The sequence below is a fragment of the Pelodiscus sinensis genome, chromosome 2 (assembly GCF_049634645.1).
Source record: "Pelodiscus sinensis isolate JC-2024 chromosome 2, ASM4963464v1, whole genome shotgun sequence".
NCBI classification, from domain to species: domain Eukaryota; kingdom Metazoa; phylum Chordata; order Testudines; family Trionychidae; genus Pelodiscus; species Pelodiscus sinensis.
The window spans coordinates 171,441,189-171,458,232 of NC_134712.1; the positions used below are offsets into that span (position 1 = coordinate 171,441,189).

Consider the following 17,044-nt stretch of genomic DNA (forward strand, 5'->3'; position numbering starts at 1 on the left):
TGAGCTCCTCTCACTTACAGATGATAATTTTTTTTAACTCCTTCAGTCTAAAATATCCTAATTAGTCAATGGCCAAATGGGGTTTGGAAAGCTTGAAATAAACAACCTAAGAAGTTGTTTAAGTTGTAGAACTTAGTGAAAAACTTCAATTTTTTTTCCCTCCAGCTGCCCACTCTCCCCTCCCCCTCGTATCTTAACATACAAAAGTATGTTTAGCAAGGCGTCTGAGAACATGTGCACAAAACCCCATTCTAATAATGCTTTTATATAATTAAAGTATCCAAAGTCAAATTCCTTAATGTTGGGGACATTGATCTCCCCTTTAGGGATTATAATGTGATTCACATTGTAGCTGTTAATAAATTCACTGTATTTAAATCTTTCATTTAGTTTTTTAAACAGGTATATGTAGCCTTCCTTGTGAAGGTAGCATTCAAAATGTAAGCCGACCACTAATGTTGTCATTGAGTGACCTATCCCAGTAACAAGAACCCTTCTCAAGTTCTTGATCTATGCTCATCCCAAAACTCCTGCAAAAGGTAAAGGGAGACTTGCAGTGGAATTTTCACCCTTAAAATTCATATATTCACATCAGATATCTGCTCTTGGCTTCAGTGACTGTTAGCAGCTCTCCCCCAATAACTGGACCAGTGCAGCAAACCCTGCCCTCGTCTTATCCACGGACGTAGTTTCATTTAGAGGGAAGGGAAGGATAAATCTCCTGCAGGTTAGGTCCTTTTTGAAATTTTGAGAGGTTCTGAAAGACATCTCTCTGTGCTCCCTAAAGTGGATAGGTAGGAAAGCAAATTCCTCCTTCCTCTCCCCAGGCCACTCTCTGGTTACGTCTACACTGGCCCCTTTTCCGAAAGGGGCATGTTAATTTCAGAGATCGTAATAGGGAAATCCGCGGGGGATTTAAATATCCCCCGCGGCATTTAAATAAAAATGTCCGCCGCTTTTTTCCGGCTTTTAGAAAAGCCGGAAAAGAGCGTCTACACTGGCCCCGATCCTCCGGAAAAAGCGCCCTTTTCCGGAGGATCTTATTTGAAGTAGGAATAAGATCCTCCGGAAAAGGGCGCTTTTTCCGGAGGATCGGGGCCAGTGTAGACGCTCTTTTCCGGCTTTTCTAAAAGCCGGAAAAAAGCGGCGGACATTTTTATTTAAATGCCGCGGGGGATATTTAAATCCCCCGCGGATTTCCCTATTACGATCTCTGAAATTAACATGCCCCTTTCGGAAAAGGGGCCAATGTAGACGAGCCCTCTATGTTTTGGATTCAAGTCATAGAGATACTACATCTTCTACTCAAAAGTATGAATTGTCACTACAACTCTCGTTTAAAATAAGTGCTAAAATACTAGTCTGTTGGCCAGATACAGTATTCCCACAATTGCTAACATCCATATCAAGTTTTACTACCATGAGAAATGTCTGGATTTTTTACACCACTTCCGCAAAACCAAAATCCTTCTGCTGGGTGCAGAAAAGGTCTTTGACCACATTTAATATTTTAGTCTATTTTGTTTGAGGCCTTAGTTAAATGTAGCCTGAACAGATCATGTCAAAATCAGGAAATTGCACAGTCCCAAAGATATTCACATTTCTTAGAGAAAAGCTACTCTCCCAGTTTATTCTTTCAGAACACAAAATAGGGATGTGTTCAGATAATTATAATAGAGTGTTTTAATATTAAAGCAGAAAATTGAATTGGTGGCAGAAACCGATAGTCATTATCTTGAGGCTGATTTGCCACAATATCTACTTACTATCTGTATTCCATTCCCAAATTAGTAGATTTGAATTTTGAATACAAACTGTGCTTGTACATAGGATTGTACCCTAATTACTTTTTGTCCTTTTTAATAGGCCCAAATAAGATGAGTATCTGGGAATAAAAAATTCCTGATAATTCAAAGCTAGTCAAATTTTACCTACAACAGTCAAACAATCTATATGGATGAACGCATCACTAAAATAGTCAGGCTGGCAATACTTAAAATGAATTTTATTCCTCATCTCCTTCATCAACTCATTCACTCACTGATCTCTTTTTCTTTCCCTTTTTTCAATAAACAAGGATATAAAAGACCCTAACTCTTGAATAATCTACTATTTTTAATGACATTTTTAATATAACAAAGTAACTGTCAGTAAAAGCACTGTTTCAAGCAAAATAGAGTTGTTTAAGCCCTTTTATTCCTTTTTAAACCTATATTTGGACTCATTGACTTAAATGGAACCAATATTTCACCCTTTAAATTGAGCATGAATTTTGTGATTGGATCTAACTTTAATTTCTTGCTACCATATTCTATCCGGGTAATGTGAATTATCTATATGCAATAGCAGTGATTGAAAAAAAAAACAGGAATAATGTACATAAATACCTGGGACATTATGTAAAAACAAATAATTAAAAGAACAGGAGCATCATGCTACATAAATTAAACATTAAATAAATTTAAAACTCTGTCTTTCTCATTTAAGTAATTCTTCTCACTACCTGTATGTGAGATACAAGTCAAGTATTGAATGGTCCTGCAAATTGTTACCCTTATTCTCTTCGTATCTTTTCCATACAAGTTTTCTCCTACTATGGCTCTATAGGACTGAAGGTGTTCTGAATCTGCACTGTCAACTATAGAGCTCATTCATCAACAGGTAGGCTCACACACAAATCTTCCTCAGCAATGTCAGAATTGCCTTTCAACACCATCACCTTCCATCTTGATGGTTACTTCAGTAACTTCTGCATATACTCTATAGAATGTTCCAGGGCTGTGGATCTTCATTCACATCTGTAATATGCATGTTTATTACAGATAAACTACTGACTACTTCTATAAAACTTCTCATATTTTTCTAATCATTTTGAAGCCTCTGGCATCTTATGATCTTCATTTTTTTTTTTAGGCTTTGTATTTAGATGAGGCCGAACACAGGATTCAAGATGTTGATGTACCATTAATTATAAAATTGCCTATACGTGTTTTCTATTTCTTGGTACATCTTATTTTTCAACCAACCGACACAACATAATTTTGGTGGTCCTGAATATATTAAACTAACTCCTAGAGCTTTCCTGAGTGATGACAGTTAACTCAGAATTTTTGTGTTCACGTGACTTTTTATGGGCTTTATATTGCATTCCTATATCACTTCATTTCTGTCTTCTAAATTTCTCCCAATTTGGATCTTCTTATCTACTTCAGCTATGAAGAACATGATCACAAATGCAGCAAAAACCAGTAAGCTCCATAAGCAGGGCTCAACAAATCCGCTTATCTACTCGCCCGTGACGAGTAGATTTCAGCCGGTCGCCCCGTTCACCGGTGGTGCGTACATGCGCAGTGCGGGATTGGCAAGTGGGTTTTCACCGCGGTTGTCGAGCCCTGTCCATAAGGAACTGAAGTGTAAATCATACCTATTTTTATAGTATCCAATAGGAGTCTACTGATCACTTATAAAAAGTAGTGCACTTAAAGTGTACTAAAAGTACACATAAAACTAATACATGATCATCATATTTTAGTCAAAATGTAATAGCTTATTATATTCTTATTTTTTGTAACTAAATATCACTTTTAATTTAAGTGATTAGTTCACTGCTTTTTCATAAGAAGTTGACAAAGATATCTACGTAGTTGAAATCAGACATACCACTGTCTGATAGAGACTTCCAGTCTATTGAAGGAAACAGATTTCTAGTCCTCCTCCTGCCTGTGAAAATATCTACATTGCAGGATTTGGAATTTTTTTAAACTAATATGAGTTGTCCTCTTTGGAAGTGGCACTTTTGTTCTGAAATATTGAGTATTGAAACTGCCTTTCTTCCTTGATTCTCATGTAGAAGCTTTATTGGAGCTAAAGAAGAAGCACAAGTTCCCAGCATCAATTAGTACCTGTGAAAGTGAGGTAAGCCACTTTGTAACATAGGTGAGGCATGGTGCTTTCTTTATGTTCAGAAACGAAGGTATTGGCTTGCTGAAAATGTCATGCACTGAAGCAATCACACTTTCTTCTTTAAGAACAGTCTTTGGCAGAAAAATAAACAGAATTTTCAAGTATTGTCTGAAACTAGAAAAACTATTTAGTCCAAAGCAAAAAAACTGTTTAGTCCAAAGCAAAGCATTATCATTGTCAAACTTATTCTAATTATGTCCAGAAAAATCTGTAGGGATTTTTTAAAAGTTTAAATGTACCTTTCTCTGATCTCATTCCCTCTCTTCTTGGTAACTAAGCCAACCTAATTATATCTTAAATACTTCTTGCATATGACAATTTTATCTTTTTTTTTCTTTCCCTTCCTTCTAAATATTCATGTCCATTTTATGTCATTGAAATGTAAGGATTCGGAGATGAATAATCTTTCAAATTCCTGGAGTGAAAAAAATCACAGATCAAAGCTGAGAAACTCTTTTCTTTCAGATACTGTAAAAATTCTCTTGCTAGGGAACAAAAGTACCCATTTATTCCGGATTTCTGTATGAGCAATTCACAAAATGAATTTTAATATGATTTATAATTTGCCTCAGAAACAGAAGAAAATCGCAGTATGTATTCTTTCATACTATATGACTTTAGTTCACCTGATGTACCGACAGCAGTTCTTGGAAATACTTTTCTATGGCTGAATTACACATGCAACTCTGGTGTGACTCTTGATTCACAAGAGGATTTTTGATTAATCATTTTGACAAGCATTGTTTATGAAGTTTACTGTATCGTTGTCAGAATTTTAATGATTCCCCAATCTTTATTTTTTCCTAATTTAACTTTCAGATTATCTAACACTGTGAATATCCTTCCATTTAAAAGGGAAAAGCGAGGCCCTGACTCTGAATTAGATTACATCACTGAATAAAGAGTGGTTCTCTTCTGTAATGTGACTATATAAGAATGGCACCTTACTACTCAGACTTAAGTGTTGTTGGTGATAATACAAAACAAATGTATCTAGATTGCTGTCCAATCCAGACAGTTTTCTTGGTTATGTAATGCTCACAAAGGTAATAGCATATGGGATGGGTGCGTATGTGCGTTAGTGCTAACAGTGATGTTCCCTACTAAAACTAACTTTGTTTTAATCTCAAATGATCACTATAAGGCAGTTCACATTTCCTACAAAAGAATCTGAGCATCCTGCCTTGGCAGTATTCCTGCCCACAATGAACCTGTAGCATGAGCAACTGGAAATGGATTTTTGTCACATGAGTGGCAGTGCACAGTTCTACAAGTTCTCAAATGGTATTGAAATAGTTTGCCTATCATGTGCTCTCAATATCGGGAACAAGGCAGCAACTTTGTGGGATGCAGGGACTGTGCTCATAGCTGGTAGGACAGGAACAGGACAGAGAGGCTGGTGAGGGAACAGGTAGAAGAGAGAACAGTGCAGCCTGTCAAATATGCAAGCCGGAAGATGGACCAGGGAGTGCAGGATTGGGACCACAGGTGCTGGTAGGTGGAAGAGGGGCTCAGGGAATGGTGCCATCAGAACTGGGAGGCAGTTAGAGCAGTGGACTGAGGGATTGGGCCTTCAGGGCTGAGAGGTGTAGCAGGGAGCTGGAGGCTGAGGGTTTCTGCCGCCAGGGCCAGGAGGTGGTCACAGTAGGGAATGGGGGGCTAAGGGATGCAGCCGCAGAGGCCAAGGGCTCAGGGTTTGGGCCACCGGGGCCGGGAGGCCGAGCAGGGGCCACGGGCCTGGGGAATTGGACCTCCTGAACCAGGAGCAGAGGTCAAGAGACTGGGACTACTTGAGCTGGCACCATCCTCAGCTGGCACCAGGCATATGCAGCAGAGGGCAATTCTTAATTAGGGCACAGTGGTTCCCCAAATTTAGTGATTCCCTAGACAACTATGTATTCTGCGTATGCTCAGTATGGAATCTTGTCTGATAGCAGAAAGCTGGTATAACTGGCTTCAGTATGGATTTGTAACAAATATTTGAAATTTTTAACTTTTGAGGAGCTCCTTCAACCATGGGAAAAATTGTAATTTTTGCTTCATAAATTCATTTGAAACTAAGACAACAATTGCTGTATTGTGAAGTTATTGCAAGTTTCAAAATGAGGTGGGATTTTTTTTTTCAAATTTTCAATCAAGTCTTGAATTGACTCTCTTCAATCATTGCTCTATTCAAAATGGCTGCCATTTCCTGTTACATTTAATGGAACTGAAAGCAGGCTGACTTCAGTTAAGATGGCTAAACGTTCCTTATGGTCTTTGCAGGTGGTCTGCGCCCTAGTAACAGTGATGACCATCTCTTCATTGTTTCCGGTGTAACTGAAACTACTCTGCCCTGTCTGCTATAGGATTTGAAAACTGAAAGAACCCAGGGAATGAGGGTCCTGAAGGAAGATTGAGAGAGCAAGTGAGAGGAAAGGGAGGAAGCATATGAACAGGCGAGAATTGTGGGACATGAGGCAGAAGAATGAAAACAAAACAAATGGAGGTTTGGGAGAGGGGCTTAGGAGAAGCAGAACAAATATTAGTGAAGGGAAGAATGAGAGTTCTTCAGTCCTACAATAAGAAGAGTTACTCTATTTGATTTAAAGTCCTTAGACCAATCACAAAGCAAATTGGAAACAGTACAGTTTGGGGGCAATATATGCCAGTGTCTTTGTGATTTTTGAAGATTGACAGTAGAGCAGGGTTTCTCAATGTGATCCGCGAAACCATTCCTCTTGGCTGCAAACAGCAACCGGAGCCAATGGGAGCCATGAGGAAATAAACACATCGGAGCAGCCAGTTAGCAGGTTTCTCAGCATTTTTTCATGGACCTCTTTGAGAAACACTGCAGTAAAGGTTAACTTGGTTGAACTACAAATATAAAGAATCATTTTGATTGTCAATTACATTGTCAGTGTTTGCAACATGTTTCCAGGATTTTTTTTCCAAGAACAAAATAGCATTTCATCATGATGAAAATGATACAAGTTCTGTTGAAAAGACTGGGGGGTAGTTGGCTTTGTTTTGGGGTCTCCCCCCCCCCCCCCACTGTGACATATATTTAACAGACTCTGAGGACTCTCTGATGAGGATACAGTATGAGGGGAATTAGTGTCAAGAACAGGTAGGAAGATCTGTGTTGCGTGATTAGATTGATACTCATCACTCACCAAATAAGAATTTCTCTGGTAGTCCCGTCTGTTACTTGAGAATCTAAGCTCTCTCTTTTTAAAACATCTTTCTAGCTTTTAGGTGGCAAAGATAACATGTCCAGCATGAACAGGCTGAGTTTGTACAGTGAGTGAAAATTTTAACTCATGGCCAGTTTTGCATACCATAGTCCCCATGATGGATATAAAATGCCTCCAATGTAGTGAAACCACTGAGTGGGTGATAGGTGATACCAGTGTTCCCTCTAAGGAGTCTAAGATGTGTGGCAGCGCAGCTTCACAGGTGGTTAATCAGCCATGCCCAGTCAGTCAGCTCTGTGCAAGGAACCCTGAGCTTCTGACTGGGCAGGGCTGATTCATCACCTGTGAAGCTCTGCTGCTGCGCAGCTAAGAGGGAACACTGGGTGGTATATAGGGGCTTTGCCAGAAAAAGAGGATTTGGTATGGTAGGAATGATGCTAGGCAGTGGACAGTGAATTCACAGGGTAAAGGCACCAGTGTAAGCAGTGCCTCAGCTTCTGCTACTCATTTTAGAGGGTGCACTGGCAGCCACAAAAGAATCATGGAGCTCAGTGTCACCAAGTTGGAATGATTCAAGCAATTTGATCAGTACTTTATCCACTTGCCTAAATTATCACTGGCAGTAGTGAGAATCTGCAAATGTCCTACAGGAGTTCCTAACTTGCCCTGAAAAAGAATGAGATTCTGTATTTGGGAACAACCGCAGTTGCGTTTTTTTACCATAGTCTTCCTTCCTGATGACGTGAGTCTGGTTAGCTGTCTTAGAATATGTCAGGTATAATGTTTATGGAAGTTAGGGAGCCTTCTAAGTAATTGGGGCTAAAAAAAAAGTTTTGTCTTTATAAAATCTAGAAATTTTCCTAAATATTATATTGGTTGAAACTAGGTTTAGATTTGAATATAAATATTCTCCAACAGTGTATGCAACCCGCACAGTTAGAGCATTGTACTAGCTCATGAAAACTATTAAATGAACTTTTACTGTATTTTCTCTCTCCCCAAAGTCAATTTCTTATGAGTAGTCTCTTCCTTTTCCCCAAAAGTAAGTTGAAAAATTTGCCACTAAGACTGCTCAATTTTCTAAAGTTAATGTGCAACATTTCTGTGCCATCTTCTAACAATACCATATTGAGTTTTGTTTCCTTGAATTTACATTCATTCCAGAAATACTGAAATGTCAACCCGTTGTATCACAGAATGCCCTGTATGGGTTACTGTGGGCACACCTTGGGAGAACAAGTCCTGTTTTGTGCGCAGTCCTCACAATTATGAAGTGGATTCTGAGGTCAATCTTTATAAATGCACTAAACATCTTAGGAACAACTAAAAGCCATGATAAAACCATCAATGTCAAGGCCATGTAAAGGCATGTGGTACACCCTAAACCAGAGATGGGCAATGAAGCAACAGTGGTTCACCAGGTTAGCCACTGGCAGGCCGCTGCTGCTATATTTACCTGCACCTCTGCAGGTACCAGCAATTGTAGCTCCCATTGGCCAAAAACACTGGGACACCGCTTCCCATAGCTCCTATTGGCCAGGAACGGCAATCCACGGCCAACAGAAGCTGCAATCACCCATACCCGCGGAGGTGCTGGTAAATATAGCGATGGCAGGCCATGAGGGGGCAAACCCTGGCGGACCAGCTCCAGCCCACAAGCCAGTATTTGCCCACCTTTGCCCTACAACCAGTTGTTTCTAATTCTTGATGCCTACTGCAGGCAGTAGGTGGTACTGCCGTAGCAGCATTTCTTGTCTCTCTTCTTCCTCAGAAGCCCTTTCTTTCTAGCTGAAAAATAGGGGATCATGGAAAGCTGGGAGTGGCTAATTGAAGAGAGAAATGAAGGGGAAGTCGTTTAGGAAGCAATGTTAACAGGGATGAACAGACATTGTATACGTTTATGGAACCACTAGCAGCCCCAGAACTTATTCAGTGTTATGCAGTATCTGCCATTTAACAATTAAACCTAATAAATGTTTGTATTTAGTTTAGAATTTATTTCCTTCTCTGTTCTGTTTCTTTTAGATGCCAGAATTTCAGAAAAAGACCGTTCAGATCAAGGACCCAGGAAGAGTAGAAGAAATTATCTGTGGACTCATCAAAGGTGGAGCTGCCAAACTTCAGGTGAGAGATGGGTTAAAGATGTGTAAATTCTGAAAAAGCAACAATCATGCTTTTTATTCCAGGCCAGAAAGTGGAAATTTGTATATTACAGATGCCAAATTTGAATAAGTCTCCAGAGTTGGGAGACCTGTTGCACTATCCCAGTACGTCTCCTAAATTCAAGTGTACAACTTCACTATTTTACAGTAATTTCATTAAGTAATGAATGACATACAATTGCCAAGTCAGGAGGTGCCCAGACTATGGATACTAAAAGAATAACTTAAGGTCAGGATGCAAAAAAAAGTCATTTTAATGGGTTACTTTAATTATATAACTGCGTTTATATATCATAACTGTTTTAATTCTCTATAGTGACATTAAGATATGCAGTAGTCTTTCTAAAGACACTAGTGATGGGTGTACAGGTTGAATCTTTCTAATCTGGCAGTCTTTGGTTTGGTAACATCCATTGTCCGACATGATTTTAGTTAGCTGGATGCCCTCTTATTATGAGTGTGACCTATTTTCCCGCAGTCCCATAAGGTTTGTTTACAACCACCAGTCCTGGATCTCAGTGTTCTGTGCTGTTGTTTAGCTCAAATTTACCCTTAAATATCTTCTCAGAGTTCAATAAGCAATGGAAGTGTTGGTAATGCTACTAGATGATATTGACCTCCTGTAGTTCAGCAAATTCTCTCGTTAGGCACCAGTCAGTTCCCAGGGGTGCTGGACTAGAGAGGTTCAACCTGTACTAGCCTCACAACTATCAGTAGTGATCATTCAGATTCTAGGCATTTAACTTTACTGTGCAACTATTTTATAACTTTTTTTCCCCTTTTAACAGATAATTACAGATTTTGATATGACATTAAGTAGATTTTCTTACAATGGAAAAAGATGTCCAACATGTCATAGTGAGTACTATTTATGTGAAGTGATTTGAGGTTTGTTTGTTTTTCACAACTTCATGTAGTTTTCCCTGTGATGTGGAGACTTGACATATGCTTGATCTATTTGGGTAGTACAGACTAATAAATTAATTTTTATAATATTTAGTTGATTTTCACTTTAAAAACAATTCTCAATTGGTGCTTCAGTATACCGTAATTAGGGCCCTACCAACTTTGTGAAATTGACCAAATGGACTATGGTCATAGGACTTCTTAAATAAAAAAGTCATTATTTCATCCATTAAAATATGAAATTTCAGTGACCCAAAAAGGAATCAAGGGGATCACAAGCTTATTGTAGGAAGTGGAGCATTGTAAGGGGGTTGCTGTTGGCAATGGCACTGCCTTCAGAGCTTGGCAGCTGGGAAGTGGTGGCTGCTGACGGTATTTAACTCTCTAAAAGCAGAGCTGCCAAAGTAAGGATGGCATGGTATGGTATGGTCAGGTCAGCCTTCTGCACTGCCGCCTGCAGAGCTGGGCCCTCAGTCAGCAATTGCTACTCTCTGGCCACTGAGCTCTGAAGGTAGCAGTGCATAAATAAGGGTGGCAACTTTGTGACCCTTTCCCCCTCATACCCACAATTCCATTTTGGGTTAGGATCTCCAATTTATGAAATGCTGGAATGCCCCATAAAATCTGTGTATTATCGAGTAAAAGTACAAAAAAGACCAGATATCATGGATCGTGATGGTTTTTCATGGCTTGTGAATTTGGTAGAGCCCTAATCAGAGAGATAAAAAATGAATAACTCTGACTTGAAATTACAGTGTACAAGTCTAGCAGAGTTGTCACAGCAATAATTTAGGCTTGCTGAAGATTTTGTTTGTTACTGGATTGTGTATATGGTATTATGCATTTTTACAGTTTGATAGGATTATAACAGTGACATTAGCAAGAGTCACATGGTTAAAACCCCCTGCATCTCTTGGAAATTTACCCTTCACCCTTGTAAAGCAAAAGAAATGAGGTGATATGTTCTAATGAAATCACACTACTAAATTTCTCAGACTACAGTATATTGAGAAACTTTTTAATTTTTTTTCTTTCCAATTACATTTTTCTTTTTTCAATCAAAATCTTGAAAAGGTGAGAGCGCGTTCTAGTGGGCTTTGGTATGAATAGTTGTAAGCAAACTGTTGGTATATTATAGTAGCACATGCTCAAACATTGCTCTTCAATATTATATAAGGCATAGAAAATTAAAAGTTGAGAAATTCAATCCTTTAGATAAAACTTCTTGTGGATTTTTTTTTATAATCTTTTCAGATATCATTGATAACTGCAAGCTTATCACAGAGGAATGTCGGAAAAAGGTAACTAGAAAATGCATTAGCCGTTGAGCACTAGTATAGACTGATTTGTTTCACTTTACATCTTAATTCTAGTGTGACTTGATTTATACTGCACTATAAGAAACAAGGAGTGAAACGCTGTCCCCGTTGAATTCAATGGGAGTTTGTTCATTGACTTTAGTGGAGCCAGGATTTCACCAACCAAGCCCTCAAATTGTTAACCTAGCATAATGTAAGTACAGTAAAACTCCAATTGTCCGGCATCCAGTGGTCCAGCACTCCCAATAGTCTGGCACCTAGAAGTACGCCGGCCAGCCGGACAATTGGAGCTACTTTGCGCAGCTTCCCCAAGTCCGCTGCTGCCATTGCTGAAACTGACCAGCTGTGGACTTGGGGAAGCGGCGCGGAGCAGAGCAGCTTGAGTGCTGCCCGGTTGGTCCCACAGCGCCACCCCTCCTCCCCCCGCTCGGCGCCCAACAGCACCCTGGCTGCCCTGCTCCATGCCGCTTCCTCCACGCTGCTTCCTGAAACTGACGAGCAGCGGACTTGGGGAAGCTGCGGAGCAGAGCAGGTGGGGTGCTGCCGGACGCCGAGCAGAGGAATGAGGGGCGGTGCTGCGGGACCACCCAGGCAGCACCTCAGCTGCTCTGCCCGCCGCTTCCCCAAGTCTGCCGCTTGTCAGTTTCAGCAGCGGCGGACTTGGAAGCCATGGGGCAGAGCAGCTGGGGTGCTGCCAGGTTGGTCCCGCAGTGCCGCCCCTCACCTGAGCGGCGCTCTGGGACCAACCCGGCAGTACCCCAGCTGTTCTGCCCCACCTCTTCCCCAAGTTGCCACTGACGCTTGCAGCTCCAGCTGGCCTGTCGCCGGCAGCTGTGTGGGGCTTCCCCCGCCTCCTTGTAAAATGGCAGAGGGTTTGCCCCATGCCGCGCCATTCCCCGCCAGCCCCTCCCCCCGACCCGTCACAGGCCCCCTGTTGGAGTACCTCCTGATACTCCGGCATATCCGATAATCCGGCACCCCCTGGGTCCCAAAGGTGCCGCATTATCGGAAGTCTATTGTATATGTGTATTCCTACCACAAGTAGAAATCTATTTACATAAAATGTACAATTTACTTGTTTCATCTTTATATATACAAACTAATTTATTGTACTCATCTGTGCATTGGCAAACAAAATACAATATAAAGTATTTCAGATTCCATTACAAACAACTAGCTCTGTAAATATAAAGACCACATCTAAATTGATTATTTAGATCAAAGCATGGAGGCTAGACATGGAATAATCACCCAAATGCTTTTTTATAATGAAGAGATCTTAAAAATTCTGGTTTTCTTTTCAGTTATTGCAGCTGAAAGAAACATATTATGCTATTGAAATTGATCCTGATCTTACCATTGAAGAGAAGTATCCTTATATGGTTGAATGGTAAGAATTTATTTTTTGCAGTTTTCACAATGAAGTAAGATTTAACTGTCTTAAGTCTTTCTAAAATATGAGTTAAAGTTGATCTATTGCTAATACAGTTCATTTAATTCACCTTTCTTTGAGGAGTGGTGCACAAACTTTATTTTAGCTATTGCTAAGGCTGCTCAATTGCGGCATTCTGAACAATTTTGTGTTCCTCAAAATTCTATGATACATTAATGAATAAATTCAATCATTATAATTTTAAAAACTAAATATAATTCCCCATGTTTTAGCTGGATAATTTTATCATAATTTGGTTATGCTATTTAGAATTTCTGATTTTTAATTCTCGGTACGTTTTTTTTTAATAATCTACTAAATGCTTCTAGAGACAAATGACAATCTGAGACTTAAATATGAACCTTGCAATCCAAAAGCCAATAGAAGTTTGACTTTTTCTTTATTATTATTCCTAGGTACAATAAATCACATAACTTACTTGTTGAACAAGGTTTACAAAAGGATAAATTTGCAGAAATTGTGAGAGAATCAGATGTTATGCTCAAGTAAGATTCTTTTGGGAGTCCGATCTGTTTAACATGTTTCAGTGGATGCAATACTATTGCTATTATGCTTATTGCTCATGTTAGGAAATCATTTGTTGAAAAATGTAGATACATATTTTTTTCTGTAAATATTATGTGATAGTCCTATCCTTTGTGTCTATTTTGCATCTGAAAAATACATTAACATGATATAATAAAGATGTATTAGAGTGAACACTTTAGATATTTGAAACTACAAATTATCTGCTGTATCAAACAACTTTTGACATCTTTTAGGTGGTTGTCATTCTGTTGTACTTTTTAATGCCTTCAGGAGAGGTTTTCAAAAGTACCACAGGGATGTAGGTACTTGAAAAACTTTCCTACATTTTTATGTCAAATCTAACAAAACTGGCTACAAGACAATTTAGGAATGTCTATATATTTTTTGAAATAGTGCAATATTGTTCTGCCCCTAAGACTAGAGTCATAGCATCTTTGCTCCAAATGTTCTTACTATTACTGAGGCTTCAGTATTTTTTTCTGTATTTCTATGCTTTTCTATCCACATTTTTCTGTATTTCCTATGCTTTGCTATTCACAATTCCACAAGAATGCTGACTAAGTTTAGAATACAGGACAATGTAGCACTTTAAAGACTAACAAGATGGTTTATTAGATGATGAGCTTTCGTGGGCCAGACCCACTTCCTCAGATCAAATAGTGGAAGAAAATAGTCACAACCATATATACCAAAGGATACAATTAAAAAAAAGTGAACACATATGAAAAGGACAAATCACATTTCAGAACAGGAGGGGGATGCAGGGGGGAGGGGAGAGGAAGGAAGGTAAGTGTCTGTGAATAAATACCATTAGCTCACAGACATCCCACTCTCCCCACCTCTAATATCATCAATTCACAGACACTTACCTTCCTTCCTTCCCCCCTCCCCCCCCGCATCCCCCTCCTGTTCTGAAATGTGATTTGTCCTTTTCATATGTGTTCACTTTTTTTTAATTGTATCCTTTGGTATATATGGTTGTGACTATTTTCTTCCACTATTTGATCTGAGGAAGTGGGTCTGGCCCACGAAAGCTCATCTTCTAATAAACCATCTTGTTAGTCTTTAAAGTGCTACATTGTCCTGCATTTTGCTTCAGCTACCCCAGACTAACACGGCTACATCTCTATCACTAAGTTTAGAATGTGTTTGGGGTTTTTTAAATCAGCCTTAATATACAAGAATTTTAATTTGTCTGGATTTATTCTTCTTGCCTATGTACTGAATAGTTTTCTTCACAATTTTCATTCTTGCATCAGACAAGAAAAAACATTTTATAGCCACAAAGTATTAAATTAAGACTCTCTGCTTTTGTCTGTGCTGCTGTCTCTGGGTCAGGAATAGGAGCTACTGACAGCTGCTGCTATCTGAGCAAATTTTCAGGGTAGTGAGTACAGTGCTGAAAGAGACACAACATGCTGAACACACACACACATGCAGTATATCACTCCCTCAACACACATTTCTCCCCCCCCAAACATCCACAAATATTTGAATATAAATATAATTGTTTAGCAATTTAATTAATTGCAGTTATTTTTTAATCTGATTGATTTTTTTTAAATAATTTGACAGCCCTAGTAATTACAATTTGCCTAGGAGTATGGTAGATTCTTCATCACCTGAAGTCTTAAATTCAAAATTGGATGGCCTGTCTAAATGATGCATCAAATCATAACTTCTGATTGGACAAGAATGTAAGAATTACATGGTAAAAGTCTGTGACGTGTTATGTAGGCGGTCAGAGTGTATTATGACAATGGTGCCGTTCAGTCTTTAAAATAAACTATGAAAAATAAATACAGTGAAATCTCTATAGAAAATTCACTTTTTTCCCCCATGAAGGGAATGGTTTTTGAAAATGTACCTTTCATGTTTTGGGGGATTTATGTTTGTTTACCTTATGTTTAGCAGTACATCTTGTTCTGCAGGGAAGGATATGAGAACTTCTTTGATAAGCTCCATGAACATAATATTCCTGTGTTCATATTTTCTGCTGGGATTGGAGACATTTTAGAGGAAGTCATCCATCAGGCTGGTGTCTACCATTCTAATGTCAAAGTAGTCTCTAATTTCATGGATTTTGATGACAATGTAAGTATGAAATACTACATTTCCGGAGTTGAAATGGGTAGATAGAGGGAAGTATGCATTGCCCATACAATACAGCATTACACCACACTCTAAATCTGTGGAGTCTGAAGCAGTAGCCACTATAGTAAAGTAGCTATAGCAAGCTAGCCACACTCAACCAGCCAACTAACCACAGTGTTCAAGCCAACTAGCCACACTCAACCAGCCAAATAGCCACATACAGCTAGTGGACACCATGGCTCTAAATGAACATGCTAATGCAGTAGATGCAGCCAGTTGCCCTGTCATTTGGAGAAGAAGCCCACTGTATAGTCAAAACAAATAGAAGCTCACATCACCAAGGTTGTAGATAGCTTTCTTGTAGGCTGTGCCTGAGCAGCATAACAGCGTGCTACCTTTTTGCTCATGGCAGATCACCAATTTGCAGTCTAGCCCCTTAGTAATGCTTCTCCTCTCTGATGATAATGTGTCTTGCATAAAACCCGGGGCAACATCTACACTGCAGGCTTCTTGCACAAGAACAGCTGTTCTTGCGCAAAAACTTGTGGAGCATCTACATTGCACGCATGTTCTTGCACAAGTAAATTTACAGTAAAGCGTCGGAACAAAGGGCTTCTTGCACAAGAGTTATTCCTCTTCCCACAAGGAATAAGCCCTCTTGTGCAAAAACTTTTGCACACAAGGCAGTGTGAATGGGCAATGGGATTTTCTTGTGCAAGTAACCCCTTATGGCTAAAATGGCCATCAGAGCTTTCTTGCACAAGAGAGTGTCCATACTGCCATGGATGCTCTTGTGCAAAATTACATCTCTTGCCCAAAAGCACATGGCAGTGTGGACGTGCTCTTGCGCAAGACCTTTTGCACAATAACTCTTGCGCAAAACAGTTCTTGCGCAAGAAGCTTGAAGTGTAGACATAGTCTAAGAGTATTCAAAGAATAAATATTTGCCCAAAATAAAACATCTATAGGTGAAATATTCAAATGTCACTCTGAAATTTTATCTGCTCTGACAACAGCAAATATGTATTATTTGTTTAACAGGGTGTGCTAAAAGGATTTAAAGGAGAATTGATTCATGTTTATAACAAACATGATGGTGCCTTGAAGAACACAGAGTACTTCAAACAGTTAAAAGACAACAGCAACATCATATTGCTTGGAGATTCACAGGGAGACTTAACTATGGCAGATGGAGTAGCAAATGTTGAACACATTCTTAAGATTGGCTATCTAAATGATAAAGTAAGTAGTGTAGTTTATATATTGTTAAGTTTGGGGTAGGATATCAAATTGTAACTTGCTTTTAGTCTCACTTCCACAATCTATGAAATTCAGATACTTAATAGCTAGCAGTGGATATACATATTTCACCTGGATAACTGGAAAAAGTCTTTATAAAATTAGTACCATGATGGTTGACTTTTCTATATGAAAACCTATTAA

The 17,044-nt window shown here is 39.2% G+C and overlaps 1 protein-coding gene across 5 annotated transcripts in view; it reads left to right on the forward strand.

Moving 5' to 3' along the window:
- NT5C3A (5'-nucleotidase, cytosolic IIIA) overlaps positions 1 to 17,044 on the forward strand; it is a 46,559-nt gene that overhangs the window by 22,332 nt on the left and 7,183 nt on the right. For 3 of the 5 annotated variants that reach the window (XM_006124043.4, XM_025185149.2, XM_025185145.2), the window contains 7 exons: positions 9,165 to 9,263; positions 10,090 to 10,159; positions 11,462 to 11,508; positions 12,831 to 12,916; positions 13,375 to 13,464; positions 15,439 to 15,601; positions 16,643 to 16,843. In XM_006124043.4, coding sequence (XP_006124105.1) covers positions 9,165 to 9,263; positions 10,090 to 10,159; positions 11,462 to 11,508; positions 12,831 to 12,916; positions 13,375 to 13,464; positions 15,439 to 15,601; positions 16,643 to 16,843 — 756 coding nt within the window. Of the gene's footprint in view, positions 1 to 2,583; positions 2,662 to 3,850; positions 3,916 to 9,164; positions 9,264 to 10,089; positions 10,160 to 11,461; positions 11,509 to 12,830; positions 12,917 to 13,374; positions 13,465 to 15,438; positions 15,602 to 16,642; positions 16,844 to 17,044 lie in introns of all 5 variants that reach the window. The other 2 variants (XM_025185147.2, XM_025185146.2) reach the window with 2 other exon arrangements.